This window comes from Crocuta crocuta, unplaced genomic scaffold (assembly GCF_008692635.1).
Source record: "Crocuta crocuta isolate KB4526 unplaced genomic scaffold, BGI_CrCroc_1.0 scaffold50, whole genome shotgun sequence".
Taxonomy (NCBI): domain Eukaryota; kingdom Metazoa; phylum Chordata; class Mammalia; order Carnivora; family Hyaenidae; genus Crocuta; species Crocuta crocuta.
This window is the reverse complement of record NW_027527428.1, coordinates 7464522-7474675: the sequence shown is the minus strand read 5'-3', so window position 1 is coordinate 7474675 and position 10154 is coordinate 7464522. Positions and strand designations below refer to the sequence as shown.

Here is a 10154-nt window from a genome sequence, read left to right as displayed (position 1 = left end):
GGTGACTCGAGTGGTGTGGTCTAAACACCAGCTCTTTGTGCAGAGGAGGGCGGTGGGCGCGACATCAGCACCAGTGGACAGATGTCCAAGGCGGGCCGGGGCGTCAGCCCACAGCTCCTCGGATGTGCCGGGCCCCTCTGAACCTCAGAGCCGTGCGTTAGGCCTCACGGGATTCTTTCACCAGATGATTAAACCCTTTCTCCACCTGTTCCTGACAAGGAGGAAAAGACGACACCCACCTCTGGCCCGTCCGTCCCACGGTTTGCTGCCCGACCGGTGACAAAATGAGCCCGGGACACACAGGACACACCGGCAGCGCTCGGCTCGTGACCCGCGGCACCCTCCGCGCTGAGTGCGCTAGTGCTCTGGAGATGCTGCTGCTTTATACTTACCGTGGGCACAAAAGTGCTCAGGACATATACTTAAAGAGGGGAGGTTGGGGGCATCTGACTCCTCCGTCAGTGGATCACATGACTGACTCTTGATCTCAGGGTTGTGAGTTCAAGCCCCGAATAGGGCGTGGAGCCTACTTTTTAAAAAGCTGATCACGGGCGCCTGGGCGCCTCAATCAGTTGAGCATTCGATTCTTGATTTCGGCTCAGGTCATGATCCCAGGGCTGTGGGATCGCGCCCTGCGTCAGGCTCTGCGCTGAGCGGGGAGCCTGCTTAAGCTCTCTGTCTCCGCCCCTCCACCCCCTCAAAACATGCTCGGAACAAAAGGATCCAAGATGCCCTTCAGCAGGTGAGCAGATGAATAACCTGTAGTCCATCCGAACAGTGGACTATTACTCAGCACTAAAAAGCAATGGCTACCAAGCCAGGAAAAGACCAAGAGGAACTTCAATGCATTATTGACTAAGTGAAAGAGGTCCTGACTGCAAAGGCTCCAGGCTGTGTGCTTTCAAGCGCGAGGCAGACCTGAGGGGCCGGGGCCGGGGTCCAGGGCTGCGGGGTGGGGGGTGGTGAGCAGGCGAACCTCCCTGCCCGAGGCTCCCGACGGCACCGAGCGGGTCCGTGTCCTCATGCGTTCGTGACCCCTGGTGTAGAGCGTGGGTTCTGGTGCGGACCACGTGTCAGCGGAGGTTCCTGGCGGTCAAGGTGCCGCCGCCCTGGGATCCTGACCATGGGGGGCGGGGGGCGGGGCTGTGCATGAGGCAGGCGCGCGGACAAGCGCCGGACCTTCTGGAGGCTTTGCTGTGGCCATGAAACCGCTCTAAGATGTAAACAGTCGTTCACTCAGGACGTTCACTCCGCATCCATGCTTTGGCCCTGCTTTCCGGGACGTGGTGAGCAGAGCGTAAGTTTGCCACCCAGGACGTGAGGCCTGGAATTTCAACTTGGCGTCAACATTATTACAAATTTCAAAATCTACGCTTCAAAAACAGCCAGAAGATCCAGGCTCCTGGGTGGCTCAGTCCGTGGAGCATCCAACTTCAGCTCACATCATGATCTCACGGTTTGCAAGTTCGAGCCCCGCGTTGGGCTCTGTGCTGACAGCTCGGGGCCTGGAGCCTGTTTCAGATTCTGTGTCTCCCTCTCTCTCTGACCCTCCCCCACTCACTCTCTGTCTCTGTCTCTCAAAAAAAAATTTTTTTTTAAAAAGAAAGAAAGGAAGGAAGCCAAAGATCCAACAGTACGGACAAGATGTGCACACCGACACCCGCCCCCCAGCTGCCACCAGAGCGGCCGGGACCTCCAGGCCCTTCCCCCATCGGCCCTCATGCCCCGGATTCTGGCCACCACGCCTCAAGTCCTCTGAGCACACGGAGCGGCCAGCCCTGCCTTTCCGTCGCGTGGACATCTGCTCATGTCATCACTGAGCACACAGCCAAGTTGTTCCCTCTTCAGAGGGGCCTTCACTGACGCCCCCCCAAAAAAGCTAAATTCACTGAACATTTAGTTGCTATTCCTGCGCTATTAGAAGCTAGAATCTCAGTGTTTTTCTAATTGTGAGCAGTTCGTGGAGGCCTGAGAACAGAAGACATCGCCACCAATGGCCTTTGTGCTGAGCAGCTGGGGCGTCAGTGTCTGCAATTTGGAACATGTCCTGTGTCAGGCTCCTGGGGGTCCTCCCACCGTCCCAGCCACGAAGCAGCCCCCGGCCTGGCCTCTGTTCCCTAGTGTGGCCACGCGGACCGCGGCGAGGACCCCGAGGCTCCCCGTGAGCGCCGTGGGCAGGCAGAGCCCGACTGGCAAACCAAAGAAGCTGGTTTTTCCAAGATGTCTCCAGCTCCAAAGGCCCCTCCGGGCGGGGAGCGGTCAGGGACTGACCAGGGGGAGACCCAGGCCTGGGGGCTGCGCCTGAGCAGACCCCCCTCACTGCCTCTTCAGTGAGCTTCAGGCGCACCTGCACAGAGAACTCAGGGCCGGGCTCCACCCACGGGGAGCCGGGGAAAGGCTGGGGACTCAGGGCCAGCAGGGCCACGTGGGCCTCGGGGGAGGGGGGGCATGGGACAGCCAGGACGCCGGTCCCGGGATGCTGTCCTACTTGGGCTCCGTGGCCACTGTCAGGCCAGCTTGCCAGGACACTCCGGCGGCTGCCATGCCTGTCCTCGGACTCTCATTCCATTTTGGCCTGTTTTTCAGGCATCTCCGTGCTGCCAGCTGGAGGCCCCAACCAGGTCCGTCCCGTGTCGGGTCTTCAGGAAGGGAGTCGCCTTCTGTAGAAGCAGGTCCCCAGCGGAGCCCCCTGGTTCCCCGCCCCTGCCACAGGGCGCCCGGGAGGCTGCCTTCCGCCCGCACACGTGTGCTGGCCACGCGGGGCCTGGTCATCCCCAAATGCTCAGGGTTCCAGGTGTTACAAGCCGGCCCCCCTCGGTCGGGGCGTGGAGGGTCGTGCCCCAGCCACCGACTGAGCGGCGGAGGACCGCGGCTGGCTCACTGCTGCGACCCGCTGAGCTAGGAACTCCGGCCGGAGCGCGGCAGGCATATGGTCAGGGCGCTGGGACCCATCTTCCCTGCGCCCCAAGCCGGAGGCCCGTGTCCCCCTCGCTCTCTCGTCCAGGGTCAGCGGCGGACGCCTGGAGAGACAAAGCAGAGAATCCTTCCCAAGGGCGCACACGGGGTCACCTTCCTCCTATCAGCGGCCTGACAGGGCTCCCCAGGCAGCGGGAAGAGGGCGCCGCATGAAAGGTTTGCCTCGAGAGCCCTTCCTCCCCGACTCTGCAGCGTCCAAACACTATCTCAGAGGACTCAGGACCTGAAAACCAACACGAATCCCTTACTTTACGATTCGATGAACTGTTCCAGAGAAATCTTAAACAGGCGCATCAGGTCAGATGACCGCTAGGATTCTACTTGTAAGGCGGGGGAGGGTTCTCGGAGATCGCTGCCCATGAGAGGCTCCCACGGCCGCGGGGACTCTGTGCGGGCTGCGGGGGAGGGGAGCCACGGAGACACACACAGGCGACACCACCCGGACTCATCTGTCACCATTCTCTCGACAGGCGCCCTGAGGCCACAAGCGTCTCCCAAGTGGTTTTCCTGCCAAGAGCATTTAGCAGAATCGAACCACACCACGAGCCAATGCACAATACTCCCCGAAAGACAGTCTATAAAGCCACCGGCCTGGAGTCTTCAAAAAGGTGGTGTTGGGGGTGCCCGGGGGCTCAGTTGGTCAAGCATCCAGCTCTTGATTTCGGCTCAGGTCATGGACTCCGGTTCATGGGACGGAGCCACACGTTAGGCTCCACGCTAAGCATGGAGCTTGCTTGAGATTCTCTCCCTCTTTCTCTCTCTCCCTTTGCCCCTCTCCCTCACTTGCACTATCTCTTTCTTTCTCTCTTTAAAAAGTAAGTAAGTGGGGCGCCTGGGTGGCTCAGTTGATTAAGTATTTGACTTTAGTTAGGTCAGGATCTCACAGTTCAGGGGTTTGAGCACCGAGTCAGGCTCCACACTGACAGTGTGGAGCCTGCCTGGGATTCTCTCTCTCTCTCTCTCTCTCTCTCTCTGTGCCCCTCCCGACTCACTCTCTGTCTCATCAAAAAAATAAATCTTTAAAAATCAATAAACAGTAAGTAAATAAATAAATTATGGGGAGGGATAGACACTATTCCAGAATAAGTGAGATACGACAGACTGCTGCAACGCACACCCCCCATCAGATCCGGGCGCAAAAGCCTTAAGAGTTTCAGTGTGTTTGAGGGGCGCCTGGGTGGCTCAGTCGGTTAAGTGTCCGACTTCGGCTCAGGTCATGATCTCACGGTTCGTGGGTTCGAACCCCGCGTCGGGCTCTGTGCTGACAGCTCAGAGCCTGGAGCCTGTTTCGGATTCGGTGGCTCCCTCTCTCTGACTCTCTCCTGTTCATGCTTTGTCTCTCTCTCTCTTTCTCTCTCAGATATAAATAAAAACATTAAAAAAAAAAAAGAGAGAGTTTCAGTGTGTTTGGGGTCCACGGGGAAAAAGGAATAAGGACCGTGCACTGGGTGACCACTCTTACATCTCCTTGTGCTCGCGTTCTGTGGAAGACCGGCCTTGTTCTTAGGAGATGCCCATGGAAGCATCCAGGGGCTCACTGTCATATCTGCAGACTTAGGGGGGACACACATGGGGGAGACGTGCAGAGAGAACAGGGCAAAATGTTCATAATTTTTGAGTCCAGGTGAAAGATGTCTGAGTGCTCATTGCAATTCTTCTGTAAATTTGAATTTTTCTTTTTTTATTTTTTTTAACTATTTTTATTTATTTCTAGGAGAGAGAGAGAGACAGCATGAGCAGGGGAGGGTCAGAGAGAGAGGGAGTCACAGACTNGTGGGGGAGGGGCAGAGAGAGGGAGACACAGAATCCAAAGCAGGATCCAGGCTCTGAGCTGTCAGCACAGAGCCTGACATGCGGCTCAAACCCACGAACCACAAGATCATGAGCCAAGACGGAAGTCGGATGCTTAACTGACTGAGCCACCCAGGTGCCCCAAATTTGAAAGTTTTTCTGAATAAAAAGTCAAGAGAAGGTGCATGTAGGTGGCTCAGTCGNCTCTCAGAAATAAATAAAACATTAAAAAATATTTTTTAAAAAAGTCAAGAGAGATACGCATAAGGATGTACACATGTGGGAGACATTCATAGTCGGGCAACAGAATTACAGGCGATTTTTCTTTGTCTTTTCCTGTATTGACTGGGCCTCCAACGTACTACTTTTACAGTTAGAAAGTTGTTTTCCATCTTCAAAATCATTTCACATATTATTAATATTTCTGCCCCAAAATGGGAGAGCTGAGTTTTCTGCAGTTTATAGAGTTTACATGCTGAGGAAGGACAAGTGAAGAGCTCCGTAACGAACCCCCAAACGGTAACTGAAACTCTCCCCCCAGGGGCAGCCCCACGGCCGCCAGGAGCTCAGCNGCAGGACCAAGCCCACCTCGCTCTCTGCCCTCCTCCCTCCCCCGCCCCCACAGGCACTGGCGCCAGCTGACCGACAGACAGACGCAGGTGCTCTGGAGGTGGGGCAATGCCAGCAGCCGAGGAGTTAACGGCCCTAGCGGGGGTTTGGCGCCAGGGACGCAGGGGTCAGATGACCCTCCGGGATGGGGACAGGCACTCCCCGCTGCTATTCCCGGGCTCAAATCATGACCACCTATTTATAGTGCTGGGGGAGGGGGCTTGGCCCGCCCCACACAGGCGGCAGAGAGGCTGCCCTGCGGCAATGTCAACAGCAGCAACAGCAGCAGCGGCAGCAGCGTCACCGTCACCGTCACGGCTACTGCAGGCTGCCGGCACCTGTCACAGCCACCAGAGGAGACAGAGGGGCTGCAGCCCGGCAGGGACCCCAGGGTCACCGGGCACTGTACAAGGCCACGGCCAGATGGGCAGCACCATGGAGCCCCCCGGGGGCGGGTACCTGCACCTAGGCGCTGTGACGTCCCCCGTGGGCACGGCCCGCGTGCTGCAGCTGGCCTTCGGCTGCACCACCTTCAGCTTGGTGGCCCACCGGGGCGGCTTCGCGGGCGTCCAGGGCACCTTCTGCATGGCCGCCTGGGGCTTCTGCTTCGCCCTCTCGGGCCTGGTGGTGGCCTGTGAGTTCACCCGGCTCCACAGCTGCTTGTACCTGTCCTGGGGCAACTTCACGGCAGCCTTCGCCATGCTGGCCACGCTGCTGTCGGCCACGGCCGCGGTCATCTACCCGCTGTACTTCACCCGGCTGGAGTGCCCGCCCGAGCCCGCGGGCTGCGTGGCCAGAGACTTCCGCCTGGCAGCCAGCGTCTTCGCCGCGCTCCTCTTCCTGGCCTACGCTGCGGAGGTGGCGCTGACCCGGGCCCGGCCGGGCCAGGTGGCCAGCTACATGGCCACGGTGTCAGGGCTCCTCAAGATCGTCCAGGCCTTCGTGGCCTGCATCATCTTTGGGGCACTGGTCTACGATAGCCGCTACGGGCGCTACGTGGCCACCCAGTGGTGCGTGGCCGTCTACAGCCTGTGCTTCCTGGCCACGGTGGCCGTGGTGGTCCTGAGTGTGACGGGCCACACGGGGGGCCTGGGCTGCCCCTTTGACCGTCTGGTGGTCGTATACACCTTCCTGGCCGTGCTCCTCTACCTCAGCGCGGCGGTCATCTGGCCGGTCTTCTGTTTCGACCCCAAGTACGGTGAGCCCGGACGGCCCCCGGACTGCCCCAGGGGCAGCTGCTCCTGGGACAGCCAGCTGGTGGTGGCCACCTTCACCTACGTCAACCTGCTCCTCTACGTCGCCGACCTCGCCTACTCCCAGAGGATCCGCTTCGTGCCCCCGCTGTAGCCACCTGCGCTCCCAGGGGCTCCCGGCGCCTCGAGGGCGACCCAGGTGAACCCAGGCCTCCGAGGAGCGAGCTGGAGGGAGGCAGGCGAGTGGGCGCTCCTGGACCCCCGGCAGCGAGGCTCGGGGAGGAGGGAGGGAAGACGGGGGGCAGGACACAGGCCAGGATCCTCCCCCAGGCAGCTCCCAGCCCCTCTCTGTCTCTTTCCTCTATCTCTCTGTCTTTGTTTCTCTCTCTCTGTATATCTCTACCTCTGGGTGTACCTCTCTCTCTCTCTCTCTCTCTTCATTCCCTGGCTTTTCCTGGCTCAGTGCTCCCCAGTGTAACACAAGAAGCTGGTGCTGTGACCCACTTTAGAGATGGGGACCCTGAGGCGAGGATTTTGGAGGCAGCCCTACGTGCCCGTCAGTGTCTGGAGATCGCACCCAGGTTGTGTGACCTAAGTAGAGCTGGAAAGGGGACAATTCCCGGATGTGGGAAGGGGACGGAAAGGAGCCCAGGAAAGGGCCAGGGCGGGACCAGCGGAGAGGCAAGGGGAGCTGGCTCCCGTGGGCTTGAGGGGACAGTCCCCAGAGCGCTGGGAGGAGGCTTCTTGGCAGCGCCCTGCTGGCCTCAGTGCCAGCTCAAGTACAGGGAGCCGGGACTTGGGGCCCCACCTTGCCCACCTCCAAGGGGCTGTAACAAGGACAAGGGCCATGGTGCGGCCACACAGGGCAGCCTCCGCGGCACCACAATGAGCACAGAATGCTGGGGGGGAAGCTGGGCCCCAACCCAGGGAGGCAGTGTCTGCCAGGCACTCCGTGTCGCCCCCGCACCAGCTTCCACAGGGCCTGTGGTGGCCTCCAGAGAGGCTGGTCTGGAGCAGCCCCGACCCAGGGGGAGGGCCCAGCCCGGGCAGCCCCTGGGCCACAGCGCCTGGGCGCCGGCCGCTTCCTGGTACTCCCAGGCCCACGGCCTCCATTCAAGTGTCTGTTCACCTGGCCATCGACCACCAGAGCCCACCAGGACTGCCAGCCTCCACGCTCCAGCCAGCTTCTGCTCAGGAGCCCCGACGGGGCCACCCCAGGATGTCGCAGCCCCTTGGCCCATCGAGGAGTCTAGCAGGAAATAAACACTAATGTTGACTTGCACACTGGCTCTGGTTAGCAGTCTCTGCCCAGGGGACAGTCCCAGACCATCCCTCTAATGTGAGTCGGAAGAAGGGTGGAAATTAGGCTTGACTGAGGGAGGAGTGGCTGTGGCAGAGGCCAAGCTGCCCCGGGCTGCGGGGCAGCCTACTGAGGAAGAAGCGGGCGGTGACCTCCTCCTCAGTGGGCATGGGGGCAGGGATGAGGGCGCTCCCAGGGGGGCCCCCCTCCCTCCCGGCGGGGCTCCGCACCAGCACCACCCGCACCGCAGCCAGGGGGCCCCTGGCACAGCCTTGGGCAAAGGGGCTGCTGTGCCCGGGCAGCTTTTAGGCGTGGGTCCCTTGTGCTGGCGCCAGGCAGAGCGTGAGACAGGCGGCTGACACACTGACAGGGGTCGTTCCCCTGGAGGGGCGGGTGTTAGGGCTCAACAGCCGACCCTCAAAGGGGCCAGAGGCCTCTGCGTCCTGGAGTGTCCTGATGGCCCCCGCCGGCTGAGGGAGACTGGGGGCTAGAGGGTACATCTCCAGGTGACAAAGGAACATAGGTGCCGCGTCTTCCTAGCCCACAGGGAGGCCTGGACACCAGTCTTCCTTCCTTTTCTAGCCAAATTTCCAAAAGGTCGTCTGTCACCAACGCCCCAATTTCCTCACTGTCGAGTGGCCTTGTGCCCCCAGTGTGCCACCCATCCTAAATTTCAAAGGTCCTGAGGGGGAGACAGAGACGGGGAGGGGATCCAGGGCTCAACGTAAGCATGGCGGGAGTCCTTGAGGAGGTGCTCCTTGGGATGTTCTGCTGAGCATCATCCCTGGGGCCAGAGGACTTCCCCTTCTTGGAGGCGGGAGTTATTTGTTCTTATCACTTGAAAAGCAGTCCTTCCTGAAAGATGGGGTTCTGTCCTTTGATTATATACAGTCAGGCAAAACTCAGTGGGGCTGCTGGGGTTTCTGTGTATGGGTTTGAGTCTGGGCCACCCCAGATAGTCCACTTTGGACAAGGAGAGTGGAGTCAGGAGGCCGATGCTGGTGGGCGGGAGTCAGGGGCACTCAGGTCCTGAGGTAGGCGCCCCAGGGGGCCAGAGGTGTGGTGGGCATGGATCCTGGGGGCACCGATTAGGGAAGGGCTTCTTACCGTGGTTCCTTCCTCAGAGGGTAAGGGCTAAATGCCCAGAGGCAGGTGTGCGGAGGAGGCCAGGAAGTCCACCCCGCACACATGGTCACCACACAGTGGTCTGAGGCCGTGATCGTTAGTCATCGCTCTGTCAACAAGAGCTCACAGCTCTGCTTCCAAGGCACGGACATCCGGGTAATGCTGAAGCCAGGTTTCAGAGCAGCCTGTCACCACTGAAGCTGCAGAACTGAAAAAAGAAAGCAGCTCACCTCTCCCCGGGGCTGGGGGCGAGAACAGATTGTCAATGATGATAACTTCTTTTATTTATTCATTTTTTTGAGAAAGAGAAATCTGGGGAGAGGGGCAAAGAAAGAGAGAGGGAGAGAGAGAATCTTAAGCAGGCTCCAAGCTCAGTGCAGAACCCGATGACGGGTTCAAGCCCACGACCCCAGGATCATGAGCCACCCAGGTGCCCCAATGATGACTGCTTCTTACTTTGCCCTTAACCCTGCTGCTGACTGAGACCCTGGACAATCCTGAAACCCAAGTGCATACTCAACTCAGATGCGTTCTGAGCACATCCTCAGGGGAAAAATGACTTTTCTTCCAAATGCAGGGCCAAAGATGTCAGGAAGTCCAATGGCCAGATGTCAGGAGACATGAGTGGGGGGAGGGGACACTGTGGTATCTCATCTTCTATTTACCGGTTGATCACCCACCAGGAGCACCTGTTCGGGGAGGCTTACATAGTAACAGGTCTATGGCGTCTGTCACACCTGAGCCCTTGAAAAGACTTGCAGAGAAAACCCGTTGGGAAGAAGAGGGTCTGGATCTCAGAGGGGATTGACCTAGACCTCCAGGTGCCCCTTAATTTTAAGAATCTGAAAACGCTTAGGCTATCCCTTCCAGGTTCCAAGCTTCTTGGTACAAGAAGCAATTTTCCCCTTTTTAAAAAGTTTATTTTTTTAAGGGGGGGGGACAGGGGATCAGAAGGGGCTCTGCGCTGAGGGCAGAGAGCACCTGCCGGCCTGGAATGCACAAACCCCAAGATCATGACCTTAGCCTTAGTCAAACACTTAACCAGGTGCCCCTACAATAAACATATTTTAAAGAGACAAAATACATTCTCAAAATTGTGTTATGTTTTCAATGTTTCCATTTTGCAACTTGTTTTCAACTCTCCCCCCTCCCCCCACCCC

General features: G+C 58.9%; 1 protein-coding gene across 1 annotated transcript; it reads left to right on the top strand.

The window, feature by feature from the left end:
• Positions 1–5799: 5799 nt before the first annotated feature.
• On the top strand, positions 5800–7844 carry MYADML2 (myeloid associated differentiation marker like 2). Its single transcript, XM_077755711.1, has one exon. It carries the CDS (start codon positions 5800–5802, stop codon positions 6721–6723), a length of 924 nt encoding a protein of 307 aa, XP_077611837.1. The 3' UTR covers positions 6724–7844.
• Positions 7845–10154: the final 2310 nt, after the last annotated feature.